The following is a 19,720-nucleotide window of genomic DNA, read 5'->3' as shown; positions in this document are numbered from 1 at the left end:
CTATAAATGAAGATCTGGTCTGGAATGACCAGAGCTCCATTTCAGCAGAGTTTGCTTTTTAACTTCTAAAAGCAGTTAGAAGTAGACTCAAGGCAACATATTACCACACTGCTGTCCTGCATCTCCTTTTCTGCTTTTGGGTAAGGTCACTGCATCCTGCAACCTGTAACTTCCAGCAGCAGTGGGGCTCTAGGGCTGCCCTAGGCTGGAGGAGGATATGGCTGGCCTGCTCCCACGGGAATGATCCCATCACCTCACCCATGGCTGGCCCTCTGAGCTCTGCTGCTGCTGCTGGAGATGATTCCCTAGCCAACAGCAGAGACCTGCATGTTTGAAACAGAAAGCTTTTCTGAAATCTGTGTGCCACAACAGAGCTGACAACCATGTTTTACATGTGGCCATGGGAATGCTACAACCAGTTTTCCAGTAGTAGAAGCAAATGCTGGATGTTTGTTGTAGAAGAAAATGTTTGTTTTTAAAAAAAACAAACCAGGGTTGTAGGGTGGTGAGGAATCCCAAGGATAAACAAGTTTTCCAACCTAATCTAAAATTTAAAGCATAAAAAGTGTCGAGTGCTAAAGTAATTGAAAATCAAGAACCTTCTTTAAGATTTCAAACAGATTACTCTCACTATGCTTCCAATTATCCACACAATGAAAACTTGCTACATAAAATCATCGGTCATTTCTGCAAACAATACTAATGTTTTGAGGCACCAGCTTACCAGCATCCAAACAATTAGAAAATAATATAATGATAGGACACATACATTTGGATTTAATTAGGAGATAAAATAAATATTTATGTTAAACTTCTTTTTGATTGCACATTTGGCATTGGAAGTTACATGGTCACAGAACATGAAGGAAGTCAAATACTTTTTGATCTACCAGCAAATTCTAAATACATCGATAAAGAAGCCACACCAGGCCAAAGAGATTACTACTTTCAAGTAAGTCCATGAAAGTTTCCCAAATACTGTTATACAAAGTTACACATCCATGCTGAGTTATTCATCAATGTGTAGCAAGAGTCTTGCAGTAGGCCAGGATTTTATCAGCAGAGAACTGGTGGAGGAGCTGTGCAGTGTGATTAAAAATTCCTGCTTGGAAGCATTAACATAGAAGTACTTGAATAGTCTGAACTGGAGACTGCAGTTCTTGAAGTTGGGAAGAGCAGGAGGGAAGAATGAGAATATTTTTCCATTTTAGAAATGCTGAGGCACAAAACACAGTTGCTTCTATTACTTTCATACATGAAATCCTTTCTCCTGTATGTGCATCATGTGTAACCGCAAAGTCTGTAAACTGCTGACTATTCGTCTCTGGTGTCCAATGAGTGCAACTCCAATTCTTCTAATGTCACTGCAAGATAAAAAGTTTCATCTTGGATGCAAATATAATAAAGCCTCTGGTGCACAAAAGAATATAATTATATGATGACTTCTTCTCTAGGACTCCAGGACAGTTTACCTGCCTGACCACAGCATATAAGAAAGATACAAATGTTCAATTTTTCTGCATCTTTCTATTTCAATTTAAAAAAAAACCAGTAATTTAAAAACAGAATATAATAAAAAATGTACTTAGAGCACTTATGGCTTTTGTGATACTAATGGTCAATTAATCTTTCCAGATCTCAAGAACTTAACAGAGAGGTGAGTTCTAATAGCCCATTGTTAGTAATGTGATTGCAGCAACCATTTCTCACTCATACTTGAAAAGGATTGAGGCTTATACAACTCAGTATTGCAGTTCTGAGGCAGAAGTAACAGAGGCTGTGCTTCTGATGATTTGGGGAGTGGTAGTGAGGTAGTGAGAGATGGTCTAAAGATCAAATTAGCAGTGAATCTTCCAGACTGACTCTGATTTCCCTCCTAGTTTCCCTTCATCTCATCTAGCCTTGCACCCTAGAGTGGGTAGCTCTTGTCATTCACAGGGCTCGACTCCTTGGCAGAAATGAACTCAACAGCCACCAGAGTTCAGCACAATCCACCAACTTTGTTTTTCTATAAACACCCCCAGCTGCAAGATCTGAGACAGATCACAGAGGAGCTGAGGACAGGAAACTTCAGATATGCCAGATTTGTCAATTATGCAAATCTCACACTGGGACATACAGAGATATTGCCTGTTTATCCTCAAAAACTGTATGACACAATTGGTAAAGGAGCTCATGGGATAAGGCATGACCTTCATGAGTTTCAGATATGCAGTTCTAGATATCTGCTTTCTCCAGCTGAGGAACCACTGGAGAGCTTGCAACTATTATGTGCTTAGGCTTAACATTCTTGTGGGGCATGATACACAACACCTGAGGTCAGCAAAAATACTGAGCATCTGAGAAGCTAAAAGGAGTCAGTGTAAAGAATAAAGCTTCACAGTGGAGAGTGGCCTTAGAAATGCAAGACCAGTGCTTAGCATTTATCAAGGAAGGCCTGATAAAGCACAGGAAGAAGCCAGCAGGTCTTGTGTAACACAGATTATTTGAAGAGAGAGGGAATCTTTAAAAAATTTTTGAAATGGTATTTAAAGGAAGTGGAAGTATGATAACCTTAGATTAGCTGTAAAAGCACAGAAAGGCAGACTAGAAAGGAACTTGAGGAACAAACAGAAAAAAATCCCCCAACAAATAAAATAGAAAAAATAAAATAGAAAAAATAAAATTTATAATAAATCCTTTTGCAAACGCACTGGGTACAAGAAACCTCCCGTAAAATGTGTAAAGCCTAATGATGAGTTGGGCATAAAAGATCACTGAAAGAGTGGCCACTGTTGGAAGACATAACCATTTGAGTTGAGATTCACTGTGGAAGAAACTGAAATGACTTCCATGCCAGATCTCTCTGAGGGACTTGCCAGCGTATCTGAAGTGACTGCAGGAGGGATTATAGGACAAATTCAAACAAGCAACAGTGCAAGTCCAGACAAGATTATATCCAGACAAAAGTTCCGAAAGAAAGTGAAGATGAAATAAAGGACTTACTATCAGGGTTGTGAGAAACGGAGTTACCAGCTGTGCTCCACATGTTAAAAAATTTCCTGGTGCCTGAAGTATGGAGCACGGTGCCAGACACAGTGTTTCCAGGGAAGATCTGGGGAACTACAGACCCATGAGTCTGTGATCATTACAGGGCATAAGAGGAACTACAGGAAAATACAAAATTATTGGATGCTTGGATAAATGAGCTACTTGAGTCACCATGGCTTTTGCAAATAAAAGTTCTGTTTTATAAAATTACTTGTTTCCAATAGATGGAGATGATCCATTTGATACACCTCACTTGGATTTCCAAAAGCTTTAGAGAATACTCCTCACAAAAGCTTTATAATGAAAATGAGGAGCAACTTCTATGTAATATAGGGTATAACATAACATGTAGCATAATGTGGTCTTTACATGACTAAATAACTGGTTTAAAGACAAGAGCTGAGCAGTAAATTGTCAGGTTTTACAATGCAGTTATTAATGCAAATCTGCAGGGACCCTCACTGGGATAATGTTGAACATTATTGTTCAACAAACCAGTAAATGGTCTGGGATGACAGGTGAGCAAAAGATGAAAAATTCAGCAGGAGAGGCTGAATTGTTTAGGGTAGGAAGAGAAAGGGGCAGCTGTGCAGAGTTTTGGAAGGATCTCATAAGACTAAGTGATTATGCCATAATGGAGTAGATGGAGTTTAATGTAGGTAAATTTGAAGTGATGCACACAGGAGAAAATCAGTCCTAACTTTAAACATAAAATACCTCAATCTTAACTGACAGCTACCATTAAAACAAGCAGTCCTGGGGTCAAATAAAGGATTGGGAATTCATGGGAAGGGAATAAAGAGAAAAACAGATCTCATGCTCATCTTCATATCAATCCATAGTTTGCCCAAACACAATATATTGACTGCAGGGTTTGCATTGAATAAAACCAATTGGGTGGTGTCAGAGATAGTTGGAAAAACTTCTTCATGAGGACTTGAAAAGACTTGATGATGCTCATATCAAAGTAAGACAATATTTTGCCCCGATTTCAGTGGTGTAGATCAAAACTGATTCCCCAAGAAACACGCTGCCTGGCCTTTGGTTGTATTTGGTGTGGTCACAGGGCACATCTATCAGTTCTGGGTCTCTCCATCATACAATTCTCTTGTGTTGTTTCGGTAAATAACTGTATTTGTCTTTTGTTAGCTGAGGGAGGAAAAGAAATGAAAGCACTGTTCCATACTCCACAATATTAGTGTGTCCGTAGCATACAAATTCAGATTAATTAGTCACTGTAGGGATAATAGATTATATACTTACTCAATATTCATTCTTGAAACCATATCCAAAGTTGTGAAACCTGCTGCCATGAAGTTATTTTTATACTGACCCATTTTTATGGAATCCAGCCAGTCGCTGACTGAAACAAACAAAGGATATTCTGGAACTTCACCAGGTGAATCTGGCATTCTGTAAACAACCAAACAAAAAAGAGCAAAGGTTACCAAGCAATACAAAATATGACACCAATTTACCCTGGTAGATACAGCTTTTACTAAAAGGCAGAAGGAATGAGAGAGGAGTCTGAGCTGTAAAGGTCAAACCTTAACTGAGGATCTCTTTAACCTGTTGTCTAAAACTTATAAATCATGTCAGTCTGCCAAGCTGCACGACTTAAACAATATGTTTTCTTAAAGAACTGCAGCTCAGTAACACACTAAAGAAAAGACCTCTCCCAGTGCTCTTATTTTTGTTCCACAGAAGGTTTCCTTGCAGATTGACACGTTCAGGATTATGATAATTCATTGATACAGCAGTCAATGCAGACAACAACTAAATTTTAGCATAAGATGGAATTAAAAAAATTAAACCACCATGAGATGATTTTTACATTTATCTAAAATCACCCCACTCCAGATGGCTCCTCTTTGTGATACCATTATGCTACAGGAACACTTTGATTACAGTACTCAAAAGCTAAAACACCCTAAAAAGGCAAAAAGAATAGAACATGGTATCTTTGCTTTTATACAGAATTACATAGCGTAGCAAATAAAACTGAAGGAGCTAATTTAGTCACATTTCTTTTTGAGTTCTTTCCCCTAGTATTATCACAACTGAAACAGAAAGAGGGGGGGGTAAAAAAAATTTGCAGTTTTGGGGCACTGATCTTCCAGTTTTCTGTTGTGTGCCACACTTGGAAGGGCTCACAACTTCCACTGGCTTTGTGTATTTTGTGTAGAGAAACCATGTGAACAAAATGCCAAAAATGCACACTGCTGTTTGTAAAAGCTTTATGATAGTCTTTAGGAGAAAGACATGATTTATTAAAAATGAAAATTTAGACAGCAAAAGCCAGCCAACATTTACTTCTGGAACTCCACTTAATGCATAATGTAGGAAGCAACACAACCTCATGTCTTAGTGTACCAAGTTTCACCCACACATATTCAAATACAGTAAGTACAGTGATTTTCTTTCATATTATCAAAATGACAGAGGGAGAAGCTGAAGGACAGGAGAACACTGTTACGTCCAAACTGTAATTAAAGACCTACCACGGTCCCTTCCCATCTGAATTACTCTATGGTTCTATAGAAGAAAGTTACCCAACAACTGCACCAAGCATCCTCGAATGGAAAAACCTTTCCCAGGCAGGTGAAGTCAATCATACTTCAATAAAGCCTAAGGTTTTTTTAGACCCTATGTTATGATTTAAAGTAAGAGACAAAAATACATTACTCTGATGCTAAATGAAGTGATCCAGGTACAAATAGCAAGTCATGTATATATTTCCATCCATATAAACATAGAGAATGCTAACTGTAAGGAATGGATATTTGATCCCACGAATCTTCCTAGTCTGTGTTGATGAAATGGCTGTAGCCCTCACTCCAGGTTTTCCTACCAACTTCTCCATTCAGCCTTTCCCACAGCAAGGTATCAGACCCAATTTTGCCTTGCTGTTCAGCCCTTCTCAAAAACATTTAAAGGTTCTCAGCAAGCCTCACTGAGGGTTGGAGAACGCCTTACAAGCCCATGGAGATCTCCATGAAAGCACTTTTATCTTAAGGTGACTCTTAGTGACAGAGAGTGAGGCCACCTGGACTCAGCTGATTTCAGCTGATTACGCAAGGATAGCTTGGATCAATAAGCCTACAAATACTGACAAATTCTTCTACTGCAGCCTTGCTTATCCTGTGGCTGTATTCATTTCTAAAATATTCTTAATGAAAAAAGAAAACCACCAAAAACCCTGGCCAACAAGAATTTGTTGTGGGGTGCTAACAGCATGATCTCTTGTTTGGTCACTGCTGCCATTCTGCTGCAGACAAATATAGATTTAGCAAGCTAAGACACAGCTACTTTCTGCATGATATTACTCCAAGGCAGTTCAGAAATTGCTTGAGCACTGTCAGATGGAGAGACAGGCTGTTGAATGGAGGAAAAAAATTTACAAAGTACAAAAGAAATTACAAGCACATAGGACAAACACACACACACAAAGAACAAAGAGATTCACAAAGATCAAGCATAGATAGTGCACAGAGTTCAGACAAAAATAAAAATCCTAATATAATCTGCATGGCTTCAGAAAAAAACCTCTTTGTACAACAATGTATTAACAATAAGGCAAACCTTAAAAAGAGCTTAAAATTATTTGAACCTGCATAACTTTATGAACCCAGAACTTTGTGGTTCTCCCACCCCTACCTAATGCCTTAAACCATGTAATGACAGCCACAATGTCTTATGAAAGAACCAAAAGGTACCAAAAAGAGTCTTACACCAGTACATCCTCCACTAGGGTATGAAGGGTGCTGGGGTTGCGGATCAGCTTGTCCAGGAAGCTGACAATGTCGCTGAATTTGGGACGGTGGTTCCTCTCCTTCTGCCAGCAGTGCAGCATGAGCTGGTGAAGAGAAGCTGGGCAGCCCATGGGCGCTGGAAGCCTGTAGCCCTCTTCAATGGACAGTATGACCTACAGAAATATAATAGGTACCAGGCATGAAATGCTGAAAGGACGGTGGGACACTGACAATTAGGAACCAGGGATGATAAATTATCACTTTATGCATTGCTGAGGCTTCACTTGGGCAATCAGGACTGGCAGGGGAGTGACCAGAGGAGACAGGAAGTATTTTGTAGGAATATGAAACACAGTAGGAACTTTTTTAGGGTCACTGATCATCTTCTTCAAACAGCTAAGAAAGCAGGAGGGGAATAAAGAACTCACCAATACCACATCATTTTCATCCACTTCAGGGGGTCACAAACTCACCTGGTATGGCCACTGCATCCCACCGTGCTCTAATATTTGCATTCTGACACAGTGCTTGTGTGTAGCAATACCCCAGTACAATCAAGCACCACAAAGACACAGTGTGGCACCTGACAAATTTACTTGGTATTCACATGTTTCTGCTGATCCTTACAGTATGATTAATTCTGGCAGTGTCTCCCACGCCAAGTCACAGCAATGTTATTTTGCATTCTCCCTCAGAAACCCGGATGTCTGAGATGTTTATGACTAAACAAAAGTAATAACATTATGGTGTTACCCTAAAGTCAGTGAGACCTTCAGATTCAGCAGATACAGAAAATATGTTTGGTAAGGATTCAGAAACAAACAGGTCTGCTGCCACAGGTATGAAAAATTACAGTTGATTGGAGTTGAAGGAAAGCTTATTTTTAGTAACATGGGTAGTAAAAAATATTGTTTGAAAAGAAGAGTAGCAGCCTGGCTTGATGGGAGTTAAAAATAGTAGGTAAGGTCCATGGAAAGCTTCATGGATTCGTATCAGGTTAAATGGATTCATCCCATGTAAGATTTAAAAAACACAAGCAAAGGTCAGGAGGTTCTGCACTAAGTGGTGATAGCAGTGGGGATGGTGTTACAAATTACACAGTCAGGATTTTTTTTTTGTGTAAAAAGGAATGCAAAACTAGTCAGTGGCAGATCAAAAATGAAGCTAGGATAAAGACCAGCCTTACCACACATGCATAATAATGCATAACCACACCACAGAAAAATCCAGCCAATGCTAAATGTTTTCTAATGTACAAATGATCGCACACAATATTTATAACCCCACAGTGCACTTAGGAGGAACATACCTGCTGCATTGATACCCACTGTGCTGCAAGGGGACATTCATCATTTGCACACAGATGTATGTACATGAAGCAGACATATTAATGCAGCTGGAAGGGGTTACATTAAACTGTTTACAGCAAATCAATGTTTTACAGCACCAGCTCTGCCTTCAATATATTCAATCTTATTATCCTGGAATATATCCCTGTTCTCTATTTGAATTCTGAATTAATGCTGGCTCTGCTCAGCAATGCCTAATGCGTACGCTGCAGGCATTATGTAAATAAAATAAGAGTAATGAAGCTGTGCTAGGACCTGAGCTCCCCTTGATGGCATGGCAGGAAATGTAACGAGGATTTTGTAGCTGCTCAGAGCTGCTTGTCCATGTTTTATAAACACAGGTGACTTGGTCCTGTAATGTACATGGTGCTGTTACAGGAAAAAATGTCACCATCACGATGCCAGAGAAATATTTCCTTCAGAACCTTCCCCCCCAGTGATGAAAATGCCGCCGCAGACTCGGGATGGGCAAAACTCAACCGTGTGCATGGAATTTTATTCACACTTATTTTTACCTTTATTATGAATATATCTCAAGCAGTTTGTCAGAAGTAGGTTCATAAAACACTCCTGACAGAGAGGGGCAGAGCTTAGTTGGTACTGGCCGCTGAAGAGGCCATCCTTAGCAGCCCAGAAATGCAGGTACCAAAATTTTTGCATTTAAATGTGCTTGTTGCAAATGTGGAATTTATGAAATGTATTTTGTTTTGAAGGCAAGAGGAAAGCTGTTCTACTTTTCAGAGACATATAGCATTTGCTCAACACAACAATAGAGGGCTGATGAGGTTTTGCTGAATTAATTTATTCAGGAAAAACCTAAAAGCAACCATAATTTTCCAGATGTATTTTCTCTTCCACACTTTACTTTAACATATCTCTGAAAATGAAGTCACAGTGCATTTTGTTTCCTCTCTTGTTCAAAAGGAACATTTCAGTATGAAGAAAAATGCCAGCTGGTACTGGGATAATTATAATTTCTCATTAATACCAGCACATTATAAAAATAAACTGGAAATATTGCCTCATTAGTATCCCTTGTGAGGCAAGTATTATTTTTAGAGTCTAAGAAGCAAGAGTAAAGATGTGATAAGTGTCTAATACTGCAATGGGAATCAAGTCTCAAAGGAAGAATTAGAGCATTTTAGTTCCTGATTTATTTATATACGTATTTTAGCTCTTGCTCTTGCCACGTGCAGAGCACCCACCTCTCCCTGTTCAGAGAAATCAGATATCCATGTACCCAAAAGGGAAAAAATATTAAGTTGTTCTTAGTAATACAAAATTGTGTATTATAAAACATGTTAAGATTTTACATGTTAACTCCTCTCAAATGCCTTTTTCCCCTGTCAGTTTAAGGCTGAAAAAGCACCACATTAATCATGAAATCTGCATCTACAGGAAGGATACAGCAACAGCTTGTTTGATGTTAGACATAGCTGTGAAGTTTGAATATTTAACAGAGTTAATATGAAATATTGGTTATGATTGCCTGAACAGTATTTTATGGACTTCTACACAAAAATTATACATGTTCAATTTCAAAATAATTGGCAAAAATGCCATCTGAAAATGAAGCTGTAATCTTCCTGATAGTTTCATTATTAATAGCAACAGAGATTCTTGCTTTCAAAAGTTAACTGACAGCTTTTTAAATGAGACTGAGACAGAGGAGAGTCCTGAGGGACTTGTCCCTGTGTCCTCCTGACATCTGAAAAATCTACCAGGAGGGAGAGGCAGCTGCTCCTGCCTCATGGTACAGAGCCAATCCCAGGCGCCTGCCAAGTGTTTTGATATCTGTGAGTTGAAAGAACTATATTAGGATAAGCTGAGTTTTTCCAGTATTACAAGAAACTTTTAGGAGTGTAAGGAGTTTTATCTGTTTGTTACAGTAGTTTCCTTGCATACCAATTACAACCCATTAAATATTCTTTTCATTTGTTTTTCCTTCTTTTTGAATACTGCAGCACTGCAACATGCATTAATTTATACGGTGGCCTCTAACAGGTGTCCCAGTAGACTTCACTCACAGCTGTTCTACAAACCAAATGCATGGAATATAAATCTTCCTCCCCTCACATGAGCATTAGCAAGCCAGATTCTTAGCACAATCTGTTCATCAGTACACTAGTTTCCTTGGAAAGTTCAATATCTTGGCTAATGTTTATTAATTAAGCAATAAGACACGACAGACTGTGCAGCAGCCCTAATTAATGGACACCTCTGGTGCCTGCCACACATCTAAGAAGTGCATTAATCAGCACCAACACAGTTTGGAAGTGACTTACCACAATAACAAAATGGTTATTTACTTAAACAAGAGCATTTCTCAAACTTAGCAACATTTTTAAGCCTCTGCATTATGTCATGTACAGTATTAATTTTATGAGAAGCATTTCGCAACTCGGTTTCCTTAAGTTCAGCTTCCAAATCCTTCCTGGGGAATATAAATAGAGGATGCTAGATTTGCACAGGTGTTGAGTCATTCTGGATAGCTGTGAGCAGCTGAAGTCTCTGAACACCAAACTGGGTATATTTAGGTGGCAGGTACCAGTTCAAAACTTCTCTCATCAGCTGCGTTCATCACTTACTTAGCCATGGTCTAAAAAAGTGAGTTCATTTCCTAAGCCAAAGATGGAATGGGAAAAGCCATTGGCAAGATGGAACGGGAAAAAAAGCCCCCAGACCCACAAACCAAACCCAGTTCTGCAGAGTTTATACTTGGAAAACTTTTGGTGATCTACCAAAACCCACCCAATTCAGGAAATATATTAATTGCTATCTAGAGAAGAATTTTATTATGATCCAAACTCAGTAATTGTTTTAATGGTAATGCTAGCAGATATTTTGGTGTAGCAGAACCTCTGACTATACCCAGGCAAGACCTTATGAACTGTTGTTTGCATCCTGTGTCTTATGAATCTGTTTAGTGCACTCTGTTGTTTTCCCTGCCATCTGTACAGTACCATGGACCTTTGAAAGTCCTATTATTTCTGCAAAATAAGCTCATGTGAATTCAGGGCAATTTATTGCACCAAAAGAATCATTCCAATATCCAGTAAAATAAGCTTTACATTATGTCTAATAACTTGAAATTTCCCAATGACACTTGAAGTCACTAAACCTATGCAGAAGGTCACAGGTGCTCACTATTCACATTCTGGCACTGAAATCCTGTGGGTAGGAGGAGTCCTTTGTCCTGGGAGCTGCTGAACTGCAGCGAAAGCTCCCAGCAATTGGCATCATTAGGGCCTGCAGCATCATTTTGTATTAACTTTTATTTTGGATGTAGGAATAATTAAACATTGCTGTCTTCTTGCTGTAGCTGATTATTTAATATATTCTAAAGGGAGAGGTTTGTGAGAGTCTTTTTTTTTGTTTGTTTGTTTCTAAAAGGTTTGGTTGTTTTTTTCCTTTTCTTCATGAAACAGTGAAGTTATTTTTTTAAATTAAAAGCTCTCAGATACTTATCCCCAAATGACCGATCAGCCTTAACAAGCAACCAGACTTGAAGAGCTGAATAACTTAGCAACAATGTAAAAACAGCCATCTGGGAAAGTCTTGTCAATTCCTCAGAATCAACATAGGAATATTCTAGGCACATATATGAGAGAGGTTAAGGTGGCTTGGCTGGTATTCCACATTTTGACACAGAGCTTGATGGCTAGTAGTGTGAAGACTGAGTGTACCAGTTTGAGCTGTCACAGGGATCCATCAAACAAGAGAATTTGTGAACATTTAAATTGTGGTAGAGAAAAAAACCCTACTGTTTCCCCTTTCCCATATTTCTTTTTCTAGAATAAACTTTCAATTACACTAGAAGAATTTTTTTTTTTTTTTTTTTTTTTTTTTTTAGATTCAAGCCTAGAAAGAGAATGAGACAGCAAAGGAGGGCAGGGAGTGGCAATAACTTTTAAAGCACATTTGAAAAAGATGCAGATGGATCCTGGGCAGTACTCACATCCTGGTTGGACATCTCCCAGTAGGGCCTCTCTCCGTAGGACATCACCTCCCACATGACAATTCCGTAGCTCCAGGCGTCGCTGGCTGAGGAGAACTTGCGGTAAGCGATGGCTTCAGGAGCTGTCCACCTGATGGGGATCTTCCCACCCTGCAAACAGGTGGAAAACTTGATTAGGATACAGAATAACACACTTTTAAAAGAAAAGGAAAAAAATCCCAAACCTCTGGATTCAACGTTCTGACTTCCATCAATTTCCCTTGTCAATTTGCTGAAAGTGGAAAGGAAGAAATATGCTTTTTTTATGGAATTTGAAAAAAACCCTGATTTCATATGTAGTCTAATTCACCAATACCTGCACTCTGTGAAAACAATCTAGTTCAAAGAGCAGAAAGCATTTGAGATGATTAATGTTTGTTCAGTCATATAAATAATCAGAACATGCATTTTGATTGAAAACATCTCAAGCCCTAAATTCCTAGTTTATTGACATTTAAGCCTTTTCCGTAAATGAAACAGAAACATCTATTGCAAAATGGAACTCTGAAAGCTCATTATAAAATTGTATAATCAGGAAAGAAACTGAAGGTGTTCTGTACAAAGCATTCCATTTGAGGATATATTTTAATTTTTGTTGTGCCCTTTAAATATCCAGGTAGAAAACAAACCAAGTGTGCTTCTAAATAGGCATTTCCTCAGGATATTCGACAGTGTCATTCTGCAGCCTACGACTTAAAAACTAAGCAGTCCCATCAAAAATAAATCAGAAATCAGTCAACAAACCTAACTTACTGTTTACATGACCACAGGATGCAGAATTTTTCTCTGACATTACTACTTTACACCACGAAATCCCTTCTATTCTCTCATAAATAGTTTCTGTGTGAAAACTACTTTTCCATCTCAGGAAACAAAAACCAATGGTATTTCTTCTCTAGGTATGCTGCTCATTTCAAAAGTATATTTTTTTTCTTTTCAAGAGTGTACATTTATTATCATTCTCAGTGAACTCTTTGGAGACAGAAAAGCAGTACAGTGAAGGTGCCACTAGATGGTAGAAGGAGGCAGTCAGTAGAGCTGAGCTCATTTAGCACTAGTTGCTTTCAACAAGCAGTAATAGATTCTGCTCAGTGTTATAATTGCATTTCTGACTGAAACAAAAGAGGAAATGATCTAGAACAACCATTTGGCAATGAAGAGAGGCCACATTTAAAAACAAGTATGTAAATCTCTGTTAATTTGCTTTGAATGTATAAAAAATTGTCCGAGAGTTGTTGAGGCCTGACTTTGACTAGTTGAGAAGCTGTTTGTTCTACCAATAAATTGTTCAAAATCCAGGCTCTGTGTCTGCGGGGATGTGCCAAGCTCTCCTTGCAGATGGAAAATGCATGACTAACATTTATGTTGTGTGACAGTGGCCAAGATGTCCTTTTGACATTTTTTTTACATTTTTTGCAGCTGCTTTTCCAAAGCCTTTGCTTCCTCACGTGTGATGATTTAAGGACTGATAAGGTATTTTTTGTATTTTTGCCCAGGTACCTCCACTCTCTGCCTTTTATTTTTCCTCGTAGTCAGATCACTCATCTGGCAGAGATGCAGAACACTTTGTGCCTCACCTGCTGCCACCTGCCCTCACCAGCACTGCAGTGTGTGATGCTCTTGGTCCCCTCCTGGTACAGCTGCTCCACTTAAGAAGCAATTAAAAATGGTTTTTGGGTATCTGAATGAGGAAACGGGAACAAAAGAGAGTTGTATAGGCCAAGATGATTTCTTGTCTCTTCTCCAGGAAATATCTAGTTTATACTTTCTAAAGAAATTGGGTAAGAGCACTTGGTGTTTGATCTCACAGTCTGGTTTCAGTGGTCTTTTCATGGAATATGCGAGGCCTGCCTTCCTGAGGTAGTGGAAAAATCAGCCATTCAGTGCCACAAATGTGCACCTCATGTTGGGATGTTCAACCAAAAGGATTTCTGAGAAACTGAAAATTTTAGGGTCTACCTGCAAAGAATATTTCAGAAGTATCTCTTCACATCACAGAGTTATGGGCCTTGTCCTTTTTACTGGATCAGGTTTAGTTCTCTATTTCTAAAGATTTTATCACTAAACTCAGGTAATTCCATCTTCAAATTCCTGTTTTGCAGAGTTTTAATAGTAATTTATTAATTTTTAATTTTTAAGGAAATTCTTATGTTAATAATTAAATATCTATTTGAAGGTAAAACACAAATCTGTATATGTGAATCAAAGGCATTTGGAGATTTAGAGATTTTACTTTTAATGTATATATTAACATAGTATAGATCACATACCAGGAAAACTATCTTTTTTCTTAAATTTGATTTTGTATTCCCAAATTATACTCAAAAGAGAGGGCACATCTTGAGCAGCATTTGCATCTAGATTTGTGACTCCTGGCTAAATAAAAATGAGTTTTAAAGAATCTGACCAGACTCTATAACTACTTTCATGACTGAGCTTCACTGACTGATCCCTTTTGGACTGAAACAGTAGCGGCTCATTGAGTGTGAAAATGAGAATGAAGAACAGAATCTTAACAAAATTCAAGGCAGTTCATGTTCAAGGGCATAAGATATGTTCACAGTTGTAAAATAAAACACTTTTGTGCTGACTCTAAAAACCTTTAAAATTTTTACAATGGATTTATCTCATGTATGAAGTTGTTATATTCATGAAAATGTGAATTTCAATACATAATTATGGTTGCAGAATATATTTTTAAGCAAAAAAGTTGTTTTATTTATTTGGAAGCCATTCAAAAGGTGGAGATTGCAATATGAGTACCTTAAGGAACATGTATAAGTGAACAGTAGTAATAGCTGCTCATGCATAATAAAAAGAACACATAAAGTTTAGAGTGGCTGAAAATATATTTCCCATTTCTGATTGAAATAATAAACAGTGTTACTGACATTGGATATGCCTTTTTAATATATGCCTAGTTGATCTAACTAGGGAAATAATAAATGTTATACTTACTGTTTACACAATGCCTCACCTTCAAATTAAGATAATTTATAAATCATTTACATTCTGCTGCTATAGCAATGAGATCTGTCAGAGCTTCCTGCATTAGAAAGGCACCCTTTTTGCCTTTAGGTTATTCTTTCTGCTTTTGGGAAATGAGGGGGGGGCTGGGGAGGAGGGGCAAAATGGGTGTTAGGAAACAAATTGTTTTTTTTGCTTTATCTCATACATTAATAATGATATCAGTGATAACCTAATTTTATTTTCACGCAGTGAAATAACACTAACTCCACAGTTCAAATAATTAGAATTCAGCCTTTTTTCCCTGTATGCTGCCAGCTGAACAGTGCCTATCTCCTGATTTTTTTCGTGATTGTAATTTAATAAGCAATTTTACCATGCAGCATAGGAGTCCCCTTGGAATTATAATATTAGGCTCACATTGCTTAGCTTGTAGAACTGTTCAGAGATGAGCCCTTGAAATGAAATTTACCCCCTCAGCTGCACCTACACACACGCTGGCTTTCCCTGCAGAACTAGCAACAGCCACACATTTAAAGGCAGGACTGGAACTCCGTGGTGCAGAACACCTCATTCTTTACCTCAGGCCATGCATGAAAGAGAGACAATCTTCACAAAGTGCCATCTCTGAGCTCACATCACCAAAATGTCTTGTGCAGCCACAGCTGCATTTTTACTTTCTCCAGTTTGATTTTTTTTCTAGTCTACATGTTAGACATCTCTTTAAAACCAGGAGGCATTAACAGTTCCTTTAATTAAAAATCTCACCATATTTCCAAACTCCTGCAGAACAATGTAGCTGGCAGCTACAGCCCAGTACTGTACGAAAAAAAAGGTCAGGATGCATCAGCAAGCTCAAAATGTGTGATGTGAATAAACAAAGGAGGAAGCCTTTTACATGCCCAGAACTTTTGGCATGTCCTGGCAGCTGATTAAAGTGAGGAGTGGTGGCACTGGGAGCCTAAGGTACAAAACTGAAGGTGAGGTGTGTGTGAGCTCCTACTGCCTGTGCAGAGACAGCAGCAAACCCAGTGAGTGCATCAGGCTCACAGAGGTGTGAAAAATGCCTGTTCTGTATTTTCCTGGAAGGACAGACACTTCAGAGGAACTGGCACAGCGCTGGCTGCAGTTCTCCTAAATGCTGAGGTGCAAACCCATCAGACCCAGATGCACAGGTGTCTAGAACTGTCTCGTTCTGGGAGAAGAGGTGCTGAGCTGTGTGCACCACGAGTCTGATCTGGCACAGGAATCCCTGTCACTTACTGCTCCTTCATGTGCCATGTCACTGAATCATGCAATCACTTTCCAAGACATGAGTACCTGTCTTTTCCTTTAGCCCAATGACAGAAACAGGGGAAAAAGAAAAAACTTCAGACTGAAAGACACAAGTAATGAAAGAGATTAGTTTTAAATATTGGACCTAATTCATCATTCTGTACAAAAACCTTCTGCCAATGTACTAGTGATGCTTTTATTTGATGCTCAAATTTTTCATGTGCAATGCTACAAGTAGTCAGAATTTAACATCCTCAAATCATAATTTAGAACTATTCAGTACTATCAACAGTCTTCTGTTGTGCCTATTGAAAAGTGTCACTTGAAATATCAGAGAAACTACATGGCAAGATAACAAAACTGCTCTGCAAAAGCATTTCAGAATTTGTGCTCATTATGCCCAATTCCAGTTAGTTCTACCAGTCTCATTTCCCTCAGAATTGAAATGAATAAGCCCCCCTGATTTTCAAAAAGACTGAATTTGCTTTTTAATTTGCTGGGAAAATATTAATTTTCTTTCAAATGTCCTGATTAACAATGCTGAAGTTAAATATGTGGAACTTGATTTCGCCCCTTAAGTTAGCTATTCAAATTTTCAGAACAAGTTATTTATGGCTTTGAGAATATGTTAATTTTAGTGGCTGTTAACCCCTACACTGCACATCTATTTGTGTCTTCCAGAGGAGGGAAAGCTCTTGATGGATGGAAGAAATCAACACTGAAGATATTGGCAGAATGAAAGCAGACAACACAGAATGTCTGTCCACAGATGATCAGAAAGACTTCAGATTAACCAGCGGAGGTGTATGAAGGTACTTCTCCAAAATATTCCACACCATCCTGTCATTTTGTCTTTCTAAAGGCCATGAGATGGATGAATTGAGTAGTGCTGCACATATATGTACATCTCCAGCAATATCCTAACCTGTCACCTTTTAGCTCAAAAATCTAAGAATTAAAATACTAAAGGATTTTGCTAAAATTCAAAGAATTATGAAAACAGAAACCCTCTCTAATACAGTGGAGATTCTCCTCAGGAGTGGCAGCATTCATTTCCTTTGAAACAAAGCCTTTCAGCAGCCCCTTGCCTGCTCTGAGGCACTGATCCTACCTTGGGCTGAAAGATAGTAAGAAGGCTGATAAAAATGCATAATAATGTGGATAAAATCCACATAAGTGAAATGGCAGTGATTATTTTTGACCATCTACATCTATCCTGCCTTCATATTTTCTTGATAGGACAATTTAATAAATTTTATACAGTGACAAAGATCTCCCAAATACAGGTGGTTGATACCATTGCCTCTTGTTTGTGTAACTAGCTGGATTGTACATCTTTTCTTGTTAGAAAGGATGCCTTTATCTACAAGGTTCTCAATGAAAATAGATTATTTTTGGGCCAGAAATATTAGTTTTAAAATATTTTTTTAGTTTTTAAATGAATTCCAAGAGCAGGCAAGTTCGTGAGGACTGGTGGTGTCCTCAGAGCCCTGGTGAGAACCAATCAAGTGTACAAAGACAGATAAACGCAAGTATGTTGTAAAACCTCTTTGAGACTGGTCTTCTGAAAGGTGGTGATGAGACTGGAGGGGCCAAGGAGTCTCATACTGTTTTACAGAGAGGGACTTCACATTTCCTTAGGATTAAGAATGCATTTTACAGTATTGTGTGTCTGGCTCTTGATCACAGAGAAATGCTTTCCTCTTCTGAAATTAAATATCAGGAGCATGCATCTCTACCAAATCCAGTTTAGAAACTACAGCACTATTTGACAGTAATGATAGGAAAAAATGTGATTTTCCCTTGAAACTAATATTTCTGGCAAAGATCTCTCTCTTTTCAAGAGCATCAGTTTCAAGCTATCTGCCAGCTGTGTCAGCACAGCTCACATTACAGCCGTAAACAATTTCTTAAGAGTTACTTCTCCAGAGTCCTTCAATCTGCACATCCAGCCCATCCACTTTGCTTACACAGGGAGTCCTACCAAAGTCAACGGAAAAGGTGAAAAGGAATTTTTTTTGTTGTTCTGAGCTGCTTATTTAAAGGATGCCTTACGTTGCACAACTCTGCAACAAAGCAATTTGCTACGTGGTCCATTCTTCCGGCAGAACTGAGTTACCAAACAGAACTATTTCTCTAAACTCAAGTAATTTAAGTTAAAAAAACCCCAAAAAACAAACAAAGAAACCCCCAAACCCAACAAAAAAACCCAAACCCCCCCCAAAAAAAAAACCCCAAAAAACAAAACAAAACAAAACCCAAAAAACAAAAACAAACCACCACAACACCAAAAACCAACAAAAAAACCAAAACCTTACCAGTCACTATCTTTTCTTAAAAGCATCAAGGAAGGCTCATCTCTGAAATGATGCTCCTGCCTTGCCCAGGGCTTCATGAAGTATTTATTATTTGATCAAAAATAAACTATTTCCATGCACTGCTTGAACACTGGATGTTATTATCCATCATTAAGAATTTCCCAGCTTCTGATTTCCCCACTCATATCCAGCTGACGTGCACAGCAAACACCTCCCAAATTTCAGGAATCAAGTGGCCTCTCTCTGCACTGCCATAATGCCCAGATCATTCATTCCTCTGCCCTGACTCTGAACCCTGCCATAATTCCTTCCATGCCACACAATTTGAAGTGGCCAGTAAAAACTCAGAAGCATCTGGGAACTTGGAAAGTGAGAACAAACTGAAAGGGATCTAAATGTAAAATTAACACTATATAGGCTATAGTACTGTCTCCAGTAAACATTTCACATTCTTTTCTGTGGGATACTGTTCTAGTGAGAATGTAGGAACCCAGATCCTGAAATACATACAGCTTGCTCTGGGGTATATGAGATTTTATTTACCTAGGGCTTCTTCAAATTTTATTCCAGAAACAAGTTGGAAACAGCACAAAAATTAGGCTTTTCTTCTGAGATTTACAGTGCCACACATGGATGGTGATCAGAATTATTATGAGGCTGAGCTACTCTGCAAGTATCACTGCTTTAGTTTTCATCTCAGCTGCAACAAGAAGTACAGGGGAGAATTAATATCTGAGTAACTGATGGATTACATTTTCTGCTCACATTTTTGTGAGGTCACTTCTCATTTTATCCTGAAGGAATTTACTGGTTATTTAAGATCCAGTCAATTCATGGATAAGTAGCTGGTCAAATGATGGGAAACAGTCAGAAAGAAAAGGTCAGTTTCTAGAGTGGCATCCCCCAGAGATCAATGCTCATGTCCTGCTGGCAGTGTATGTAGAATTTATAATACACAATGAACTGGGAACATCTAAAACTGTACTAGAAATCCAAAGGTATTCATGGTAGTAAAGATGATGAGGATTTATG

The 19,720-nt window shown here is 38.4% G+C and overlaps 1 protein-coding gene across 2 annotated transcripts in view; it reads right to left on the bottom strand.

Moving 5' to 3' along the window:
* Positions 1-480: 480 nt before the first annotated feature.
* The window catches only part of EPHA6 (EPH receptor A6), a 366,464-nt gene continuing 347,224 nt past the window's right edge, over positions 481-19,720 (bottom strand). For both annotated transcript variants that reach the window (XM_066340828.1, XM_066340827.1), the window contains 4 exons: positions 12,090-12,239; positions 6,762-6,955; positions 4,294-4,443; positions 481-1,364 (listed from right to left, as the gene is read on the bottom strand). In XM_066340828.1, the coding sequence (XP_066196925.1) occupies positions 1,250-1,364; positions 4,294-4,443; positions 6,762-6,955; positions 12,090-12,239 (609 nt within the window). In that variant the 3' untranslated portion in view covers positions 481-1,249. The remainder of the gene's footprint in view (positions 1,365-4,293; positions 4,444-6,761; positions 6,956-12,089; positions 12,240-19,720) is intronic.

Source organism: Sylvia atricapilla, chromosome 2 (genome assembly GCF_009819655.1).
Source record: "Sylvia atricapilla isolate bSylAtr1 chromosome 2, bSylAtr1.pri, whole genome shotgun sequence".
Lineage (NCBI taxonomy): Eukaryota > Metazoa > Chordata > Aves > Passeriformes > Sylviidae > Sylvia > Sylvia atricapilla.
The sequence above is the reverse complement of the archived record's forward strand: the minus strand, read 5'-3'. Positions and strand labels throughout refer to the sequence as shown.